The 20,406-nt window shown below is 56.4% G+C and overlaps 7 protein-coding genes across 7 annotated transcripts in view; 3 read left to right on the top strand and 4 right to left on the bottom strand.

Moving 5' to 3' along the window:
• Window positions 1-159: 159 nt before the first annotated feature.
• MONBRDRAFT_33464 (uncharacterized protein) lies at window positions 160-2,022 on the bottom strand. Its single transcript, XM_001747938.1, has 8 exons — window positions 1,818-2,022; window positions 1,630-1,734; window positions 1,445-1,523; window positions 1,115-1,363; window positions 947-1,009; window positions 744-804; window positions 578-649; window positions 160-474 (listed from the first exon to the last, which is right to left on the bottom strand). The coding sequence occupies exons 1-8, from the start codon at window positions 2,009-2,011 to the stop codon at window positions 281-283; spliced, it is 1,017 nt and encodes a 338-aa protein (XP_001747990.1). The 5' UTR covers window positions 2,012-2,022; the 3' UTR covers window positions 160-280.
• A 247-nt stretch (window positions 2,023-2,269) lies between these two features.
• MONBRDRAFT_10207 (uncharacterized protein) lies at window positions 2,270-7,861 on the bottom strand (the record flags this gene model as incomplete). Its single annotated transcript, XM_001747939.1, has 5 exons — window positions 2,270-2,704; window positions 3,018-6,722; window positions 6,832-7,020; window positions 7,104-7,179; window positions 7,803-7,861. 5 exons carry the CDS (start codon window positions 7,859-7,861, stop codon window positions 2,270-2,272), a joined length of 4,464 nt encoding a protein of 1,487 aa, XP_001747991.1.
• A 1,036-nt stretch (window positions 7,862-8,897) lies between these two features.
• Window positions 8,898-11,663, top strand: MONBRDRAFT_38077 (uncharacterized protein; the record flags this gene model as incomplete). Its single annotated transcript, XM_001747853.1, has 5 exons — window positions 8,898-9,239; window positions 9,406-10,539; window positions 10,667-10,858; window positions 10,999-11,200; window positions 11,298-11,663. 5 exons carry the CDS (start codon window positions 8,898-8,900, stop codon window positions 11,510-11,512), a joined length of 2,085 nt encoding a protein of 694 aa, XP_001747905.1. The 3' UTR covers window positions 11,513-11,663.
• A 236-nt stretch (window positions 11,664-11,899) lies between these two features.
• MONBRDRAFT_33466 (uncharacterized protein) lies at window positions 11,900-13,794 on the bottom strand (the record flags this gene model as incomplete). Its single annotated transcript, XM_001747940.1, has 8 exons — window positions 13,559-13,794; window positions 13,288-13,462; window positions 12,768-13,178; window positions 12,601-12,666; window positions 12,392-12,498; window positions 12,190-12,253; window positions 12,028-12,087; window positions 11,900-11,935 (listed from the first exon to the last, which is right to left on the bottom strand). The coding sequence occupies exons 1-8, from the start codon at window positions 13,603-13,605 to the stop codon at window positions 11,900-11,902; spliced, it is 966 nt and encodes a 321-aa protein (XP_001747992.1). The 5' UTR covers window positions 13,606-13,794.
• Window positions 13,795-14,934: 1,140 nt separating this feature from the next.
• Window positions 14,935-17,753, top strand: MONBRDRAFT_38079 (uncharacterized protein). Its single transcript, XM_001747854.1, has 8 exons — window positions 14,935-14,950; window positions 15,650-15,782; window positions 15,907-16,257; window positions 16,373-16,452; window positions 16,560-16,715; window positions 16,818-16,924; window positions 17,040-17,109; window positions 17,213-17,753. The coding sequence occupies exons 2-8, from the start codon at window positions 15,662-15,664 to the stop codon at window positions 17,375-17,377; spliced, it is 1,050 nt and encodes a 349-aa protein (XP_001747906.1). The 5' UTR covers window positions 14,935-14,950; window positions 15,650-15,661; the 3' UTR covers window positions 17,378-17,753.
• Window positions 17,754-17,829: 76 nt separating this feature from the next.
• Window positions 17,830-19,322, bottom strand: MONBRDRAFT_10211 (uncharacterized protein; the record flags this gene model as incomplete). Its single annotated transcript, XM_001747941.1, has 5 exons — window positions 17,830-17,914; window positions 17,995-18,089; window positions 18,175-18,314; window positions 18,480-18,878; window positions 18,959-19,322. The coding sequence occupies 5 exons, from the start codon at window positions 19,320-19,322 to the stop codon at window positions 17,830-17,832; spliced, it is 1,083 nt and encodes a 360-aa protein (XP_001747993.1).
• An 807-nt stretch (window positions 19,323-20,129) lies between these two features.
• The window catches only part of MONBRDRAFT_27529 (uncharacterized protein), a gene marked incomplete at both ends in the record, with an annotated part of 2,006 nt that continues 1,729 nt past the window's right edge, over window positions 20,130-20,406 (top strand). The window contains one exon of the mRNA XM_001747855.1: window positions 20,130-20,333. Within this exon, the coding sequence (XP_001747907.1) occupies window positions 20,130-20,333 (204 nt within the window). The remainder of the gene's footprint in view (window positions 20,334-20,406) is intronic.

Here is a 20,406-nt window from a genome sequence, read left to right on the forward strand (position 1 = left end):
CTGTGCTGTCAGCAGCTTTTCCTTTGGTTTTCCTCTCCCTTCGTCCTTTTTCCCCCACCCTTTTCTAGCTTGGCGCTCTACCTTGATGCAGTCGCCTTAATGCTGGTGTTGCACCGGGCCAACTGAATACATAACCGTTTACTCCCATGGCGAATCGACAAGATTTCTTCTCTCGATTGTTTGTGGTCTAATCGGGCCGATCTAATAGCTGGCTCTTGGAAAAAACTTCCAAAGGCAAAAAGTGCCATGGGTAGTATGTACACCATGCACGTACAGGGTTTCAAAAGCTGTGGCGAAACTTGGCCCAGCCCATGCGAAACGGCAAAAGGCCCGAGGTTTGAGCGAGGTTTGGGTGGAAAGGGTTGAAGTCGGCTTTCAGCAGCTGGTCCAAATATTGTTGTAGCGCAACCGCAGGCAGATAGGCCGAGGCAGCGGTCTTCAGCTGAGTTTCATCGGCCTGGTATTCCAGACGCGCTGTCCTCAACCGGCGGCCAAGACGGATTGAGAGGGCGAGCAGGCGTATGAGAAAGGGCTAAAATGTGTACGAGCGCTTTTGTGAGCCACCAAACATGCCCACCTGTGTTGAGATGGCGGACGGCATTGCTCGCTACGGCATGAACAACGTCTTGAAGTTCAGTCGTGACTTCACCTAGGCAGTGGGCGCCGAGGGAGCGGCCGTGAAAATGGGACTGTCAGAGCCCGTGTCGGCATGAATGGGGCCTGCTGGACGCGGCATGTTTTACCTCGAAGGACGGTAGGGGCCCTTAAGCCATGATGGGCGCACAGTTCCACGGGCAAACGGCACTGCGTCAACGGAGCCATTGGTGCGGGAGGGAGGTCAGTTCGGACGGGATGAAATCGACTGTCGCCTGTCGCCGCAGCGCTGAAGTACACTGTCGGGGGCGCGTAAGAAGACTGTCGCATCGGAACACAGGACAAAACATACCAAGTTGCGCTTGGCAAGGAACGGCAAGCCGCGCAGCAGCGTGACATGTCCTTGCGCCTTGCCCTGGAAACATTCAATGTGCAAGGAAGCCAAGTGAGTGATGTGACACCATTGACCCTGATTTATTCCAGAGGCTGTTGCGAGGCGGCACATGGTGCAGTGACGTACAATGTGGGAGGCAATGTGTTCAGCGGTATGATTGCGGATATGCATGGCTTCAAGTGTGAGATACAAGAGGGTCGAAGCAGTATCCTCGGCGTATCGCTCCAGTTGTGGAATGGAGGCAAAGGGCACGTCCGAGTCCTTCTCGCGCGCCATGATGAGTCGTCGCAAAAAGGTACGGGTGAGCTGAAGCTGCTGCTCTTGCTGCAGGGTCTCGAGCTCCTGCATAACGGGGGTCTGTGGCAAAGGTCGACCCTGACCAAGAGCAATCCGCAGGGTCGTGAGAGAGCTGGCTCAGAGCGAGTATGCAGGCACGTCGACGCTCACGCTGCACACCTGGTCAAAGAGCGCATCGATAGCATCCTTCCAGAACAAAAAGCGCATCGAGGTGGTGGCTGGCTCCCGAGCTGAGTCCCTGGGCGGCAAAGAAAAGTTTAGCAATGATCAACGTCGTGAGTCGGTCAGTGCTGCCTAGCTGGCAGGTGTGGCAGGTCTCAGCCGTGTCAAATCAGTTCACAGACCGAATCGTAGCCACCTCGATGTTGAGCGCGCGCAGCGCAAAGACTGCGCGCTGGGCTGTGCTCGGGAGAAGAAGAGTCGCCAAGTAGTGGTCCCGATCATAGCGACTGTACGTGCGGGCACAGCTGTGAGGACAGAGGCATCGCAAGGTCGGCGGTGAGCCGTGTGGCTCTGTCGTTTCGTCACATACCGCACGAGCTCGCGACAGTACGCAGCCGCTGACGGGCTCTTCTGTCCCTCTGCATTCGAAGCACTCGCAGAGTTCCATCGACGCTGCTGTTTGAGCGCTGTTGACGCAGATGGGATGGCTGCCCGCATACTTGCTCGGCAACAGCCACGCAGTGGCACCAGCCATCGCGGCACAACACCCGCCGCCGCTGCCATGACGTACCACACACACACACGTTCGAAAATTGGGAAAGAAAATGAAATTTACCACATGTGGGGACATGACTCTGTCTGTTGTTGTTGATGATGACTGTTCATTGTTTTGTTGCTTCGACTCGAGGCCTACGCTTCTGCCTCGCAGACCGAGCCTTGCACACGCTATTGCCTGAGCAAAGACATTGGCTTTGCCACGACATGGGGGTTGGCATGTTTAAAATCGTAATTGGTTCTTAATTATTATGTGCAAGACCGGGCTTATCGATGATGTGATGCTATCATGTCATGGAATGTCGGGATTTCTATGGCATTGGTGAAGAGGCGGGCGAAGTGTTTTGGAGATTGGGGCCGGCCCGATCCCGGCGAGGGGTCGAGGTTGCCACGGGTGCCAAACCAAGGCGGTCCAAAGGAGTGCGGGGGGTGTGGGGACTTTGTACTGAGCTCCGTCGTCTGCCCAAGCTGAGCTCGCGCGAGCTTGTCACGCTGTGCGCCTGCATCATGTGCCGCAATTGAGCAATTGAGCAGTCCTTTGAACCAATATGCAGAGCAGCAGGCATGTGCAAAAGCAAGTTGGCCACAAACCGCTTCCATGGAGCCGCAGAGATCTTCGATGCAAGCACTAATGCGCACATCCGACTCGCGGAGACGCTGGCGCAGCGCTCGACGCTCCTTACTGCCCGAATCCACCTTTTCCTGCCGGATCCCAGCGAGCACAGCGGGTGGCACATGTTGGCCAGGCAAGCCCGGCAGCAGGTTTAGAAATGGTTTCAATAATCCACTCTCTTAGTCCTTGGCTTTCACAGCGCGGTGGCACATGTTGGCCAGGCAAGCCCGGCAGCAGGTTTAGAAATGGTTTCACTAATCCACTCTCTTAGTCCTTGGCTTTCACAGCGCTGGAAGGGAAGACACAGAAGAAGAAGCAAAAAAGGGAAGAAAAGGAAAAAAAAAAAAAAAAAAAAAAAAAAAAAAAAACCGATCAAACGCGAGAGGGGTCCCCTCAACCCACCTTTGCGGTCCGATGTCCGCCACCTCGACGCACGACAACACACATTTGCTCCATGGCAGCAAGGCAGGCTTGCATTTCTGACAAATCCAGCCCGACAGTGGCGGCAGTGGCGTCCGACATGCCTCCCAACTTGTGCAGCACCCTAAGCAGCTCTTCTCTCGTTTGTTCCGTTTGCACCACGGTTGAGGTGACTCGATGCCGAACGTCGGACTGGGCGTCCACGTTGTGACGAGGCGGAGTGTTGGCATGTGCATCTTGCAGCAGTGCTACCGCGCGAGCCGTGGCATTGACATGTAGCTGCACAATGTCTGCTACGCAAAGGCGGGCTTTGCGACGCGTAGCACGCACAGCTTGCACGGTTGCATCATCGCGCGAGGCTTGTGCCAGCGCTCGTACACCTTCGGCCATGCGGCGCAAAAGCAAGCCAGCTGCCGGCTCGATGGGCGGCTGTGCATCGGTTTGTGTGGCCACGCCAGCAGTGCCTGGCATGACGGACGGTGCGCGCTCCAACGCGATGGCCAACCGTAGCAAGCGCTTCGCGGCATCTCCCTCTGGCAAGCCGCGCCCAGAGGCCCCGGCTGACTTGCCGTCAGTATGTACGTCGTCCTCTGCGCCTGGCAAAACAGGTGGGGGCACAGGCTTCAGTTGTTGGCAAGCTTGTGAAAGGCTCTCTTTTATATTTGTCAAAGCAAGGCTACATTGATGAAGCTGTTCCTTTGGATCATGGCGAATATCAGCTTGAAGCACACCAACAGTGTTTGCACCCATCATATCCGGCGCGGCTCCCTGACTCACGAGCTGCAATCGTTGAGAGAATGCGTGCTTAAGCTCGCGTATGCTAGCCGCTGCATGCAGGCTGACATTTTTCGTTTGGGTCTGCAGCTCCACGCGCAGCTGCTGCAAATCGTCTCTTAAGACCTGGAGGGTTGCTCGCACAGGTTGACCAGCCGCACGACATGCAGTTGCAACAGCTTGCTGCACGGCCGCCATGAGATCCCCCAAAGCACGCAGCTGGTGCTCCTTGAAAGAGTAAATGTGCGCCCGCTGTTGTTTGAGATCGGTGCGCAGACTCGCAATCACCTCCCGACTTGTAGTTGCAAATGCGCGCAGGCAACGCTGTGTCGTGGCCAGGTCCGTTTTGGCGCGTTGGCAAAGGTGATTAGCCTGATCCCGCTCGCTTCGCAAGCGCTCTCCAACAGCTTGAAGACGGTTTTGCTCTTCGTGCGCCTGCTTCACAGCTTCGTTACTCGCGCAGCGAGCATTCTCCAAGTAACGACTTTGTTCCGTTAAATCTCTTTGTGCAGCTTCAGCGCTGCGCCGCGCCTCGTCGGCCTTTGCCAACCGGATTTGCGATTCGTCTGCTGCGCGCTTCCACTCATCAACTCGACGATGAGACACGGTAATTCGAGCCTGCGCTGCTCGACGAGCATCTAGCTGGGCAACCGCAACGGCGCGGGCACCCTCATGTGCCGTCTGAGCTTGCGCCAGAGCCGCCTCACTCGCTGCACAGGCTCGCTGCAGCTCCGCCAGCTCACCAGTCAATTTTTGTTGCTGCTGATGTGCCATATTTTGCTGCTCTTGCAATTGGACCTTTTGATGATGCAACTGCTCCCGCCACTGGGCTTCGTGACGTTGAAGTTGCTCCTGTGATTGTTCCTTTTGAAGTTGTAGCTGCTCGGCGTGAGCCGCGCGCGTAGATTCCAGGACACTGTGAGCGGCTTGCAACTCCCGCTGTAACTCCTTCACCGTTGCCTCGACGTTGCGTTGTGAGACGCGACAATCCGCGAGGTCGTGATACAGCTGCGTTGAGTGTGCCTCCGCTTTTTGCGTGGCTGCTTTTTGGCTTGCAAGCTCATGCTCAAGGGTGGCTATCCTGGCCGAAGCATCGCCGGTTTGGGTGCGAGCCGTGGCCAGATCAAGCTGCGCTTGTCTGGAATGCTGAAGCAGGAGGTCTTGGCGGTGAGCATGTTGGGCTCGCTGAGCGGCCCAGGCTTCCTGAGATCTGTTCAAGCTTGCCTTGGAGGCCTCCTGCGCACGAAATGCCCGTGTTAAGCGATCCAATTCCCTGGTTGCGGCGACAATCTGGCCCTGGAGCTCGTTGGACATGAGCTCAACGACGCGCTGGGCAGCGGTTCGTGTTGCAAGCTCGCGGTGCAAACCTGCTTGGCTTTCCTCCTGCGCAGCTTGATACCAGTCAAATTCATCCTTTAATTGCTCATACTGCTGCTCCAGTTGATGCTGATTGGCCACTTGGCGCTCAAGATCAGCCACGACATCTGCATGAGCGCGTTCGGCCTCTTCAAAGGCCTTCACTTGCTCGGTCATGGTATGCATGGCGTCTTTGTACCGCAGCAGCTCTTGTTGAATAGCTGCGGCCTCCCGTGCGTGCTCCTGGCGTGCCTGGGCCAAGTCCTCGCGAAGACGCTCTTGTTCTGCAGTGAGCTGCGTTTCCACTTGACGGCGCTCGGTAGTAAGTTGCGTCATGCGTTTATCAAAGGAGTGTCGCTCCTCTGTCAACTCTTTTTGTACTTTTTGTCGCTCCTCTTCAAGCTGCGCAAGGTCTGCATCGGCGCGCCCCTGCTCCCTGGCCAGGGCCTCCGCCAGCTTTTGGCGCTCCTCAGTCAGCGTTTCTTCCAGCTGTTGGCGTTCCTCTATCAACTGTTTGAGCTGCATTTCTTGGGATTGCTGCTGTTGGGCAAGCCGCTTTTCATGTTGCTGTCGCTCCTCATCCAATTGCGTCTCAAATCGCTGCCGCTCAGCGGTAAGGCGCGTTTCATAGGACTGGCGTTGCTTTGCCAAGTCAGTCTCGAGTTGCTGTCGTTGCTGGGTCCAGGCATGACTGTCAGATTGTGAGCGATCCAGGGCTGCACCACGCTCGGAGCGTTCTCGTTCATAGGCTTGTTGCCACTGGGAAGCGTCTTGCCGAGCCGCGGCAAGTTTCTCTTCTTGCTGCGCTAACAAGGTCTGCAGGTCCTGAATTTGGCTCATTTCGGCATCGTTTGCAGAGGTGTTCTGCTCAAGACTCTGGAGGACGGCGGTTAGCTGCTGCTCCAACGCTTGTCCGCGTGTGAGAGCGGTGTCTCGAGCCTGCTCGACCACAAGAAGGCGGGCTTTTAGCTCTTGCGCTTGCGTCGCGTGCTCGGAAGCGGCCTGCAGTTGCTCACGGGCACGGTGTAGCTCAGCGGCGGCACGATCCTTTTGTTTTGACAATTCATCGCGGTGTCGTGCCTCCATGATCTCTTGAGCCTCGCAGCGAGCGTCAAGCTCACGGCGTAAGGTTGCAATGGTGGCTTGCGCTGCCTGGGCCTTTTTTGCATGTTCGTCGCAATTGGCTGCTTGAGCTTGAAGGTTGGCTTGCAGATCAAGCAAGTCCTGGCGCAGCCGGGCCTGCTCTTGGTGATGTTGCTGTATAAGGGCCTGCTCTCTCTCTTGGCACTGAGCCAGTTCCTGCTGCAGTTTGGACTCGGAAGCTGCAGCTCTGGCATGTAAGTCAGTGTTCTGCTGCCTGGGACGTGCCAGCTCTGACGGGGACGCTGGCAGCACTTGCGATGAGGTGGCTGCTTGCCGAGCATGGTCTCGCTCGCGTTCTGTTGCGCGCAGCTGAGCAGTAATGCTTTTGACTTGGTCTTGCCAATAGGCATCCCGCTCGTCAATGGCTCTCTGTAGTTCTTGAGCCTGGCTCTGCAGCTCGACTGTATAGCGTTCCTAGCAGTCGAAGCGTGTGACCAGGCGACACGACAAAGATGTTCAGGTTTTAGATGGTGGGTGAGGTGGCATTGGCTAGGGTCGGTTGTCATTAGAATGCGCCACTCACCCGAAGCTCATTGTTGGAGGCTTGAATCATGGAAGTGGCTTCCTGAATGAGACGTTCTTTATATTCGTGGGTGGTGGTTTGCAAGATGCTCTCATGCTCAGCACGGGAGAGGTGATCTGGGGGGCGCCGGGAGTCCTCCAGGGATGTCAGGCCTGGGTCCGAGCCGGTCGCGAGGCCATTTTTGTATTTCTAGACATGGTGTCGGGGGATCAGACTGACGGCTGTGCAAGCCGGGTAGAGCCGGTGGCAGAGCTGGCTAGGGTCGGTCGCACCTTGAGTTTTGCTTGCAACTTTTGGATCAGGAGACGCTGCTCCTGAGCTGTAACGCGGAGAAGGCCAACCTCTCGACTAGAGAGTTTGGGAAATAGGATGAGATGCCGAGAGCAGGGTGGCAAGACAGGTTGGGAACACAGCACAATATGTGGGCCTACCGCAGCGAGCTCTCGGTGTGGGTGTGTGTCAGAGCGACGAGCAGAGAGTCGTTGGGGGCTCCGAAGCTGCCAGATGTCCCAGAAGGCGAGTGATGCATGAGATCATCATATCAAGAGAGAAGGCCAGCCACGAACCAGGGGCCAGACCTTTGCAGACCACGGACCTTGGCTCGAGAAACGATTTGCCGGGAGTACTGTGCAAGAGCCAGGACGTCTCACCCCCTAGCCACATGTGTCATCGTGAGCCAACGCGATTCATTTGTTCGTGTTGGCGTCGGTGCGTCTAGCCCAACATTTTCTCATTTTGTCTTATTGGCAGCGCGGGCGTCAAGGCATACACAGACCAGCCGGCTGAGCGGGCACGCGGCGGGACATGTCAAGGGAGGTGCTGAGATCCTGGGCGATGCGACTGCGCTCGGCTTGGAAGACGTCATCGAGCTGTTGGAGGACAGCCATTTTGCTGCGGGCATGGTCGTTGATTTCCACAGTCAAGATGACGCAAAGGCAAGTCAAAGCCAAGGGGCAGGGCAAGCAACGGACCGAGTGGCGTGTTCGCGAAGCTCTTGAAGGCCCTGGCGCACGTCGGCGGCGTCGGCCATGATCACCACACCCTAGCACATGCTGTGGGTGTGTCCAAAGAGCTAATGTTGTCCAAGATCGAGGCATCGACATACATCGCGCTGTGAGCAGGATTTACCAGTGCGTGGAGATGCAAGGCGCATGCCTCATGGCATGAACTAGCTGCCACGGCATGTCAGTCGCCACCAGCTCTTCCGCCTCGCTTGCCACCGACGACCCCACCTCCGACTCGTCGCACTGCAAGCACCCAGTGCACTATGGAACCAAAAAAAAAGAAAAAAAAAAAAAAAAACCGCCACTTGAGATAGTGTAGCAAAAACTACACTTGACATTGATATCAAAGTGTTTTACTTCATTAGGAAGTGGGTGAAGTAAATTACTATGTCGGGAGTATCAGCTGCTTTTCGGTTCTTGGAGGGAAAGCCAAGCATGTGGCAGAGGGAGCAATGGTGTGGAAACACGACAAAGAGTAAATGCAAAGCGAAATCAGAGATGTTTGGGAGAAGCGACGTCAGCAATACATGAATTAGCAATACGTATTGAGAGATGCGGTCCGAGGCGACCATGCACCCAAGAGATGCGAAGCGTCGTGGTAAAGAGGTCTATGACGAAACCAAGGGCTAAGCAGAGAGACGATTCCCGTCGTGTTACGACATAGAGATGTACAGTGTTAGTGTTAGTGTTGAACTATTTTTTTTCCCTGGCGCAGGTCACTCAGGTAAGGTTCTGGTTCTAAACGGCAGCGGCAGCGTGAGTTCGCCAGCCCTGCATTCAATTGAATTGGCGTACATGGTCGCCATCACGCCTGTTCCTTCGCGTGTCCAGTTGTGCATGGCTCTGTCCCCTCTTGGGGTTTCTTGGTTTGCGTTTTGTGTGGCCGCGTTGTGGACGTTGAAGCAGGACTCGCGCTGCCCTTTGGCGCCGTACCCGTCGTCCATGCCTCACGCTTGCATTGGTGTCGGTTTGCCCGGGGTTATCTTGTGGTGTACGTGCTTGTTATCTGACTGCACCATCTTGGGTGGGTGTCGGGTGGTGTAGCATAGAGGACCTTTGAAGATGGCGCGCGCTTCGCTGTTGTTGGTGCTTGTTGCGGTCGCAGCGGCGGTGTCGGCCGTCGAGTTGTTCCCCAAGCAACTCAACGGTCCGCCCAGCGAGTTTTCTCGTCATGGCATTCCCGATGCCACCAAGGGCGCCCTCTACCGCGACTCAGCTCTCTTCTTTGTGAAGTACCAGGCCAGCGCTACCAACGCCAATCAGCTCGTTTTCACTCAGGATCTGGCCGTCGATTCGACCACGGCCTTTCGTCTCGTCGTGCGCACCTCCCTCGACGACGTGGCTACCGTTGCCGTCACCGCCCCAGATGGCTCGGCCTTTGATCTTGATGCCTATGCCTCGAACGTACGCCTTGCTCTCGCTTTGCCTGCTCCTGGTTCTCGTTCTCCTCATCCGTTCTTCATTCGTTTTTGTTCACACGTTTTTTTTTTTTTTTCTTTCGACTGGTCACCTGCTTGTTCGTTTCGCCGGCTCATGTGACCGTCTCTTCCAACGGCTTGGCCATTTGCAGTCCATGTGGCCCATCGGTGATCAGATCATCAACACCACCGTCTACGAGGTGCCCAACCCCGTGACCGGTGTGTACCAGCTCACCCTCACCGTGGACGGCATGTCCGAGGACGACTTGCGCGCGTTTGTTGCCGACAAGCCACGTGGTACGACCCACCAGGGCCTGGTCATTCTTCAAAACGATGCTCCCGAAGAAATCTACTCTCATCTGAGCACCTACAAGTCAAGCATGTGCCAGTCGGACGATCTTACCATCCTGGCTCGCATGTACGACGCCTCCGCCAACCCCAAGCTCAGCGGTGTCAACAAGGGTCTGGCCCCGACCCCGCTGCGCGAGTCCGTCACCTCGGCGGAGCTCGAGATTATCTATCCCGATGGCTCCATCCACGAGGTTGCCATGCATGACGACGGTCTGCACTCGGACGGCGAAGCTGACGACGGCGTCTTTGGCGGCGACTTTGTGCCTGCCGACAAGGGCTACTACCTGGTCCAGTCTGTCTTCCGCGGTACCAACGACGCCGGTGCTCCGTATGTGCGTACGGCTGAGCATCAGGTGAAGATTGTGGCAAACGACATCCGCCTTGCCTCAACCTACACCACCGAGCTGCACACCTCGGCCCCCCGTGTTGTCTTCAAGGTGCCCGTCTCGAATGCCGATGGTTCGCCCGTGGACACCTCCGCCGGTTACCGCGCCTACGCCCAGGTCTGGGGCAAGCACCTCTTCTCCAGCCAGCAAACGGCCACGGCCTGGACCTCGGCCCTCGTCTATCCCCAACAGGCCACCGATGGCTCGTACTACGTGCCGCTCGAGATGGACCTCAAGTGGGCCCTCAAGGCCGGTACCACCTACCCCTTCACTCTCCAGGACGTGTATCTGCAAGAGGTGAACACCATGGTGCCCGTGGCCACCATGGATACCATGACCCTCGACTCGTATGATCGCAGCGTCCATGTCGGCGTCTCGCGGGCCCTCTTTGGTCTCAACCGCACCTATGCTGGCGAGGAGGACGAGGCCATGCGCTTTGGTATCCGCCCGGCTCATCTCCAGCGCACCAACCTCACCGACTCAACCCGTCGCCTCGTCCTCCTCCACGGTTACTGTGCCGACGGCAACCCCTGGCAGAAGCAGTCCGAGGTGCGTCGACCAGGCTTTTTTTTTTTTAAATTGTCACGTCCTCATCGCCCTTTGTCCTTGACAAACATACCATTTTGTACACCGTAAACTCCATCGCGCCACGTCTCATCGAATCTTGCACACATAGGACTGGCCTGCGGACGCACTGTACTTTAACGACGCTAAGCAGTCGCGCAGCCATGACGAGTTTGCCCAGCTTGTACAGCAATTCGTGGCCGACAGCGGTGTTGACTCATACGCTCTCATCGGCCACAGCCAGGGCGGCATCGTGACCATGCACACTCTCAACTACTACTGGACCGGTCTGGATCTGGCTCCGGTATGAAACGTTGCGCACGTTTATTACCTTGTGATCCGGCCGTGCCCACACCACACACCACGGCTCTTTGCTGGCAGCGACTTCGTCTTACTGTGGGGCTCACCCTTTGTGCTGGGTTGCATTCGATGGCTGATGCATAGGATGGTGTGCGCAAGACCCAGAGCCTGGCTTCGCCCTACCAGGGTAACACGGGTGCTGGTGGCTGGGCCGAGCTTCTTGGCTCGCTCGGTGGCTGTGGCGAGAACCAGGATTTGACTCGTGACGGTGCCGAGCTCTGGCTGGCCGGCCTGAGCGCTGCGGCAGTTAGTCAGCAGTTCTTTTACACGACACAATATGGTCCTGGTGAGTCATTCGAATGAAGTTCATGTTGATCTCAGAGCTGCGCCCATTCTTCGCCCACGCTCACACGCTTGATCACGATGTCTTTTCTCCTCCACAGGCGGTTTGTTTGGTGATGGCTACTGCAACAAGCTTGTCAACACAGTCTTGAAGAAGCCCAACGACGGTGCCACAGAGAGCGAGTATGCGCCTCTCGAGGGCGCTACGCACGTCGACAACTTTGTCGGCCAGTGCCACATCCCGGACATGAACTGGCCCGCGTCCTTTTGGGACAAGGATCGCAATGCCGAGATGCGTGCTGCGGCCGGCTTTTAAAAGCCGTGTTTTTCTTCCCTCACCGGCACCGTTGCGTTTGCATATCATGCGCAACTTCTTTGCATGTTCAAAAATAAGTACTTTGTATGGCTGTTTGTGAGGGTGTCCCCAGCGTGTGTGGCGTTCAGGATTGCAGTTGATACCCCAAAATAAAAAAAAAAAATGAAAAAGCGTGTCAATTTTATGGGAAACCCGAGGGTTGGTTTGCCCTGGCCAACGCTTCCGGCCAACAACAGCGTTGCGTTGAACCACGTAATAAAAGCCAAAAGATAGGAGAAGAAAAGGAAAAAAAAAATGAAAAACTCAATGCAAGTCGAGAGGAGAAGGGGGTTAGACGGGGGAAAAAAATAAGAGGAAAACAAAGGCAAAAACATTCAAAGGCACGGCCTAAAAGGTTGCCATCTGGTCGCTGCGGTAGCCAAGCTGTGCAAACGGGAACAATGTGGGATCCATCGTGAGGTCTTGGTCAAAAGAGACATGGGAGGCGTGAGAGGCATTGTCTGAGGCGAACGCACCTTCTCCAGGTTGGGCACACAGGCAAACTTGAGCATTGGGGGGGGACCGCACATCAAAGCCTGATTCAACACGTCAAACAAAAAGACCAGGTGAGAAGCGACGGCAAGTTGGTTCGAAGGTGAGCAATAAGGCGCCAACACCATTGTCAGGCGAGGTCGCACCTGTACATCCTCGCCGACAGGGGGCAAGTGCTCGCGGAGCATGGCTTCATCGATGTAGCCCTCACTACGATGAGGATTGAGGAAGACGGTAAGATGAGATGATAATGTCCAAACACCACAATTTGAGGAGAAAGCACACCGATTTAAAAGATGGCTCGGGGAGAACGCGAAGCGAGCGTAGAGCCACAGAGCAATGACAAACCTGTACTTCCAGCCAGGACCGGCCTTATCAATGGTGTACCAGATGTGGAAGCGGGGATCTTCAGCCACTTCATCCAGCTCCTTGCGCAGCAAAATGTCATCCTCCGACTACAATTTGACGGAGGTGGCGTGAGAGCGGTCGAGTGGACGGAAAGCAAATCGCAGAATAGGACTGGTAGGCAAGCAACGGGAGCGGCTTGATCGCTGTACCTTGTTGGCAAAGACGAGGTAGACCTCGGTACGGTCAGCAGGGTTCTTCTTGATGGCACGGATGATCTATTTCGGTGCAGATGAGCATGAGAATGCGTGTCGTTGGATGAGCACAACAACGAGAGATTGGAGGATCGTTTAGATGACTCGATAAGAGTCAAAAGTACCTGGAGGCAAGGGGTGATGCCGGTGCCACCCGCGATCATGGCAAACTTGGTGACGTTCTTGACGATTGGTGCCGACTTCTTGTCCTTGTGGAGGATAATGACGCCAGGGCGGGCATACTCAATGTGGCCAGCCGGGCCACGCACGTCGATGGTATCACCAATCTTCATCTGATCAAAGTACTGGCTCATTTTGCCGCCATCGGGGAAGCGAGGGGGGAGGGGTTTGTAGACCTTGATGACCATGTCAAAGTAGCCAATCTCATCGTTGGAGGAAACGGGAGTGTAGGAGCGGACCACGAGCTTGCCATCGACCTTGCAAGAAAAGTTCATGTGCTTGCCGACGGGCAGGCCAAGCACATGTTCGGGGGATTGGAGCGCAAAACGGAAGCGAGTCGTGTCGTGGCTCAACACCTATTCGAAGAGATGGGAGTCGGGAGTTTTGTGCGTGAGGTGCGGCACACAAGCAGACCAGATTTGCGGGAGAGTGGGAGTGTGCGGGTGGATCGTCTCCAAGACGGACCTCCTTCTCAATGAGGGCAAAGGGAATCTTTTGGTCCGGGTTGAGGGCAATAGGGGGAGAGCGGTGGCCAAAATAGTAGGCTGCGCCCAGGCCGACCAAAAGGGCACCGGCACCAAAGGGCAGGCCCACCAGAACACCGGCGCCGGCGGCGACGATGCCCGTTACGCCGAGCAGCCTGTTGGCCACGGACGAGCGAGTGAGTCAGCAGTCCGTTCATGCTTTGTAAGCAGAGCAGATTGTAGCCACGATGGCGGCGAAGGTGCAGACATACTTGATATCCATGCTGCACAAACGTTCCCACAGGGTCGTCGCAGCCATGTCCCACCCACAAGATGGAGAGGGAGAGGAAGGCAGGAAGGACCAAACGCCCAGCAGATCGACAGCGCACAAGAAGGAGGGGAGGACGTCAAGGGGGCGAGATGAGGAATGAACCCGTTCACAGCACTCAGCCGCCGCGATCAACAGCACAGGTGGGAGGGGGTGACTGCTCTGCAGATCGAGCGCCGCCAGTAAAATGCACCCTCTGTGTGTGTGTGTGTGTGTGCTGACACTGGGATGCCAATGCGGGCAGTCAGAGACGGAGAAGGAGAGAGAGAAAGAGAGAGAGACGAGAGAGAGACGAGAGAGAGACGAGAGGTGCGTCGTCGAGCCACGAGGCAAAAGTGAGAGAGCGAGAGAGAGCGAGAGAGAGAGAGAGAGAGAGAGAGAGAGAGAGAGAGAGAGAGAGAGAGAGAGAGAGAGAGAGAGAGAGAGAGAGGGAAAGTGGTCTTGATGCAAGGTCGTATGGAGAGAGAAAGAGAGAGGGAGAGAAAGGAACAGTCGGTTTAATTACCTGATGGATGTGTCGGGAGATTTCGTGGTGCAGGGGCAGGGGCGGGGGCAACTGCACGTGGCCGGGCAAGCAACAGCAAGATGGCAGCGGGTGGGGGGGAGTGTGTGTGAGCTGCTGCTGCGACCGTATACCAGCAGCCAGATGCATAGACACACAGCCGTGAGTCTACTCAACCCCGGCTGTATTGACCACGGACAGAGAGCGAGAGGGCGAGAGAGCCGGAGCGAGAGAGAAAGAGAGAGAGAGAGGGAGCCAACAGGAGGAAGGGAGCGAGGTGCGAGGCGCAGGCAAGCTCACATGTGCGGAATATCAGCCGGTGGGAGAGGGGGGGTTGAGAGAGGGGAGAGGATCAGAGATGGCGTGGCTAGTAGGAGGGAGTAAAGGGGAAAAAGCAAGGCAAAGTAGAGAGGAAGGGCGTGCTGGGGCGGGAATCAGAGATAGGGAGCGAATTGGAGAGATGGGACAGCAGACAACCTTGATCGCGTGATTTGTTGGAAAAGGGTCCAAAGCCATTAAAATGAATAGAATACCTTCAAACTAAAGTACGCTGACATTCTAGGCGGCTGGGGTCAGGACGTAGACCGCACTACCCGTCCGACCCCAGCTCCAAAGAGAGAGCGACCTGGATCGACAAGTACCAACTGTAATTCCTCCTGCCCTCCAAAGAGAGAGAGAAAGAGAGAGCTGCACAACGCTCACAACAACACGCCTGCGGTAACCACATGTCAGTGTTGCACTTTTCCTTTGTTCTCCTGTTGCACACACACCTCTCCTCTCTCTCCTCTCTCTCTCTTGTGGCACTTTCGCACACACACCCTCACCTCTTTACAGGTCAGATAAACCATAGGCGAAATATTCGCTTTGGCCCCCCTCTCTCTCTCTCTCTCTCTCTCTCTCTCTCTCTCTCTCTCTAAGCGTATCTCTCTCTCTCTCTTTGTGCCTGTGCGTCTCTCTCTATCTCTCTCTCTATCTCTCTCTCTGTCTCTCTCTGTCTCTCTCTCTGTCTCTGGCTTGTGTGGGTCGTTCTTTGAAATGGCAGCGCCCCGGTGTGAGCGGGTGGGATGGTACGGGCTGGATAGACGGTGCAGTGTCTGGTGCTCGGGGGGACTACGAGTGTGGATGTGGATGCCCTTGTTAGATGTTGACCAGCCGGGGAGTGCATGAGGGTGGGGCTGGCTGACGGGAGCGTGCGCATGTGCTTGGGCAAATTGGCGAGCGAGGGGCTGGAAGTGACCCCTCCCCTCGGCGGTCAGCACAGCCAGCGCCTGTGTGAGCTTGTGGTCAGGGAGAGAACACGCCATACCTGGTGAACCAGCTGCCATGTCTTGTCATGCCCTGGCCCCCGGTTCGGGAACAGTCTCAGCACAGCTCGTCGTCGTGTGTGTTGTTGCGTGTGAACGTGTGCACACACACCTTTGATACCGTCATCGCCTCGTGTCCTTGTGCCTTGGTGTTTGGATACCCTGCCGTCTTGTGTACTGCCCCCTGACCACACCCTCTGACATGGATTGTGGCTTTTCTCGTCGGCAGATCACCAGCACAATGGCCGAGTACTACTTTAACATGGACGATGGCTACTTTGAGGGCCTTGTCCGTGGTTTCCGCTCGGGTCTGCTCCGTCGCAGCGACTACATGAACCTGTGTCAATGCGAGACCCTTGAGGGTGTGTTGTGCTCTCAACCCCAAACTTAAAGCCTCAATTCTCTTTGGCCATGCCCCCGTGTCCTTTGCGCAGTTTGACGTGCCTTTGCTCCCCCCTCCGCGCGCTCTCTTGCCGCATGCCACAGACCTCAAGCTGCATCTGCAGACCACCGACTACGGCAACTTTCTGGCCAACGAGCCCTCGCCCCTGGCCGTCTCCACCATCGATGAGAAGCTCAAGGAGAAGCTTGTCACCGAGTTTCGCCACATTCGCAACCAGGCCGTCGAGCCCCTGGCCACTTTCCTTGACTACATCACCTACGGCTACATGATTGACAACGTCATTCTCCTCATCACCGGCGCCATGCACGACCGCGACGTGGCCGAGCTCCTGCCCAAGTGCCATCCCCTCGGTGTCTTCCCCGAGCTCAAGGCCCTGACCATTGCCCCCACCCCCGAGGAGCTGTACAACCAAGTCCTCGTCGATACCCCCATCGGTGTGTCTCAGCTCCCTTGCCTGCCACCCACAACACACCCTCCCCCTTGTCATGGCTTGCCGCTTTCAGAAACATCCCCATCCTCATGGCCTTGCGGCATGCGTTGCTGCATCAGGTGACTACTTTTTGAAGTGCGTCGACCGTGCCGACCTCGACGAGCTCAACGTCGAGCTCATCCGCAACACCCTCTACAAGGTGTGTGCTCTCCTCCGTCCGCTCCTGCCAGCGCAAAGATAAAGGCGGGCCAGTCCAATGTCCTGGAGGCTGGCGGTGTGGTATTCATTCTCGCCCGATTCTGGTAGGAGTACCTTGAAGACTTTTACCGCTTTTGCGAAAAGACCGGCGATGCCACTGCTGAAGTCATGTGCCCCATTTTGGGCTTTGAGGCTGATCGCCGCGCCTTTAACATCACCATCAACTCCTTTGGCACTGACCTCACTTCCGAGGACCGATTAAAAGTACGGCCCATACTCGGCAATGTCTTTGTTGCAGGGCCGACTCCTCATGCACCGACGCTCGTGCGCTGCAATCTCACATCCTCCCATGCACACCTGGCACAGTTGTACCCCCGCATCGGCCGCCTCTATCCCGAGGGTCTGACGCTCCTCTCCGCTTGCAACGACTATGACGAGGTTGTCCGTGTGGCCGAGTACTACGCCGAGTACCGGTATGTTGAAAGCGACCCCGCTTCCCCTAGACTCGGAGGCTCCTCTTGGCACACTCTTTCCTCTTGGCACACTCATTCCACCCCCCTTGCTCCGGCTTGATGTCTTCTGTTGCAGCAACATGTTCGATGGTGTTGGCATGGGTGCCAGCGAGCGAACCCTTGAGGACAAGTTCTTCGACTGTGAGGTTGGTCCTGGTATTCTGCCCGCTCTGTTGGTTCGAGCTCGTTTTGCCTCAAGGGGGCGTCTCTCTCCGCCCTCGGCTACGTCTCACCCCATTCCTGCCATAGGCCAAGATGAACGTCAATGCTTTCATGTTCCAGTTCCAGTACGGTGTCTTCTACGCCTTTATCAAGCTCAAGGAGCAGGAGGCGCGCAACATTGTCTGGATCTCAGAGTGCATTGCGCAGAAGAACAAGAGCAAGGTCGATCACTACATCAACCTGCTGGATTAGGTCTCTTTCTCGTTCTTTGTCCCTTGTATAACCAAATCCCATGCGTGCTCGACCCGAATTCGACGAAGATTCAGTCGCATCTAGCTTGCATTGCAGGCCCCATCAACTAGTCCCTACTCGCCAATGTCGGGCTCCCAGCCCGTGTGTTGGCTCCGCTCTCCTTGGTCTAGCTGTCGTCCAATCCGCTTTCGCTTGCACGGGTTCCAGTCCAACCCAGGCGTGAACTCTCTGTGTGTGCTTCACGCTTCGGGGTATCGTTTCTTCTGCTTGTATCCTGTTACCTTACACTTGCTACCTCGTCCACGTTGATGCTGGTCGAGTCTGGGTCTGCCCTTTGTGATTTTCTTTTCTTGCTTACAAATCTACCAGTGAAGTCACTCGAGTTACTGGCATGCATCAGCACTTCATTGTTGCGTTGCAATTTGCGGTGCCGTGGGGCGCCGGTTGGGGATCTACAGCTCGTCATGAGCGGCGGCAGCCGACACGGCACACCGAAATGACATGTTGTCTGATGCGCTGTCGACGGTATTGCCCATCCTGTCGTGAGCACAAGCAAGAAAGGCGAGGTGAACAACTATTTTGACTGTGAAATCAGACCACCGTGGAGCTCTACAAACCGGGTGGTCACGCGAACAGGGTGGTTGGTTTGGCCATCGACGCTGTCCACATAAGAGCCGCCCTTTAGCACCACCCGCTTCTCTTGGCTCGGTGGCTGCGTGTGGAATAGCACAACAGCTGGCGTGAGTCAGGTCGCAACCGGCAGGTCTGTAGGGTAGGTTGGAGGTCATGGTACGTACTTCGCCGGGTTGGCCCTCGTAGACCTGGTCCACCCATTCCCAGCCGTTGCCCAGGAGGTTGTAAAAGCCCGTATCGGTTTGTGGACCATATGCATCCACGGGCGCCAAACCCAGGTGCCCGTCAGCCTTGGTGTTGACGTCTGCATCAAAAAGAAGGAGAAAGAAAGAGAGAGAGGCGGGGGGATGAGAACAACGGCAGCTGCGCATCGGAGCAAAGCCACTGCCTTAGATGTAGAATCCGGCCTCGAGGGTGGCTGCAGCTAAAAGCAAACCAAATGCAAGAAGGCCATAATGGGAGCGCTCACCGGGAAATTTGCCCTGCCAGACGTTCATGTGGTCGAGGCCGGCGCGAGGGCCCCAGGGGTAGCGCTTGGACTGCTTCGAGCCACCCGCTGCAAGCTCCCACTCGGCTTCAGTCGGCAGCCTCATGCCGCGCCATTTGCAAAAGGCCCGTGCATCGTTCCAACTGATTTGGGTGACGGGGTAGTCGTTGCGCCCCTTGATCGATGAGCCTTTGCCAAAGGGCATGCGCCAGTACGCGCGGGGCACCGGCAGCCACCACTCGGAGCCCTTGATGGTCTCCGTAACCTCGGCGCGTACGCTATCACTGGCCAGCAGATGGAAGACAAAGCTCCAGCCATACTGTTCAGCCTCGGTTGTGTACTTGGTGGCACGCACAAAGGCGCGGAACGCGCTGTTGTTGACTGGACGTGCATCCATGTAAAAGGCCTCCACGTTGGCCTGTGCATGTGCGTTGTACGGGTTACGCGGTGCTGCATCGTACCAGTGTTGGTGCTAAGCTCGTGACAAGAGACAGGACGAACACTTGCCTTGCGTGGCGGCGCTTCGCCGTCCCGAGCATTGTTAAAATCGGCCCCCACCTCAAAGTCTTTGGCTGCGATGATCAAAGACGGCGCGCAAACGTTGCATCGGAGGACAGGCCATTCCGAGCGCAAGCAAATCAAGGATGAGCCATTGGCGAGAGGGAAGATCGGAGGAGATGACAGCGCGACGTCCCACTCCCAAGTTTCACTCGTACCGGCCGGCACTTGAATCATCTCCCTGGTGTCCAGTGGCTTGGCGGCGGCGTTGAGGGCCATGGCCAACAGGATGCACGCCGCGGTTGCTCGAGCAACAAACGACGACATGGTGCTGGCTTCAGACAGCCCAACGCTACCTTGCTAATGGATCCTTTCGCCCTGATATCACGAATCTAGCCAGTGATGCAGAGCAGGAACGAGCACAAGCGCGAGGACGAGGACGTGAAGCGCGCGGCACCCGCACCCCCAAGCCAGCAGCAAACTGGCCCTTTCGCGCATCCCGATCGATGCAAGCCAGCAAGCAACGAACTCAGTCACAATAAAACTTTTTAGCACGCGAAGGTAGTGAATGTATATTGTGTGCAAATCAAAAGGCGAAGGCAGTGACCGGTACGGTTATTGCAAGGGCACACAATGTGTGTGTGGGCCGTGATCTGCTGCAATCATTTCCTCATCGGTTTCCAGCGCCACACACATCAGTCAGACTTTCACGTCAATCCCCTTTAAATCCTCACACGTCCATGCTGTTGTTCACTGTGACCAGTGGACCTGAGGCGAAAGGGACCGCAAGCCTTGGAAGCGACGCCACCATGTAGCTCTGTTCCAAACACCAGTTACACACCCATTCTCTGAATCACCTTGGCTTTTAAATGTAAAACACAACAAAACCATCGCGGCTCCGACTCTCTCTCTGCCGCAGACGAGTGCGTTGGAGTCACTCTCTGAGCTCTGAGTTTTATTTTATTTTATTTTTTGTTTTTGGAAAAACTGTTAAAAATGTTCTGGCGAAGTGCGACGCGCTGGGCAGCGGCGACGGCGACGGCGGCAGCGGCGACGGCGACGACCGTGGCTGTGACCCTTGGCGATGAGAAGGAGGGGGCTGTGCAGAGTTGGTGGGCTGGTACGGTGAAGCCCATGGCCAAGGCGTTGCTGCTGCCGCGTCTGGCGGTGTGCCAGCAGCAGCAGGTCATTCCGCGTGGGCATGTGGCCGAGGTCTACGACGTGGTGGTCGTCGGTGCTGGCATCGTCGGTCTGGCGACGGCCCGTGAGATCTCCAAACGTTATCCAAATAAGACCATCTGCGTCATTGAGAAGGAGGGTGAGGTTGCTGGCCATCAGGTACGCACGGCGCGACAGTTGCGGCGAGAAGTGGAAGGGCGAACCGGAGCGAGGCCATTGGCGGGCAAAGCTG

The sequence above is a fragment of the Monosiga brevicollis genome, genomic scaffold (genome assembly GCF_000002865.3).
Source record: "Monosiga brevicollis MX1 MONBRscaffold_19 genomic scaffold, whole genome shotgun sequence".
NCBI classification, from domain to species: Eukaryota; class Choanoflagellata; order Craspedida; family Salpingoecidae; genus Monosiga; species Monosiga brevicollis.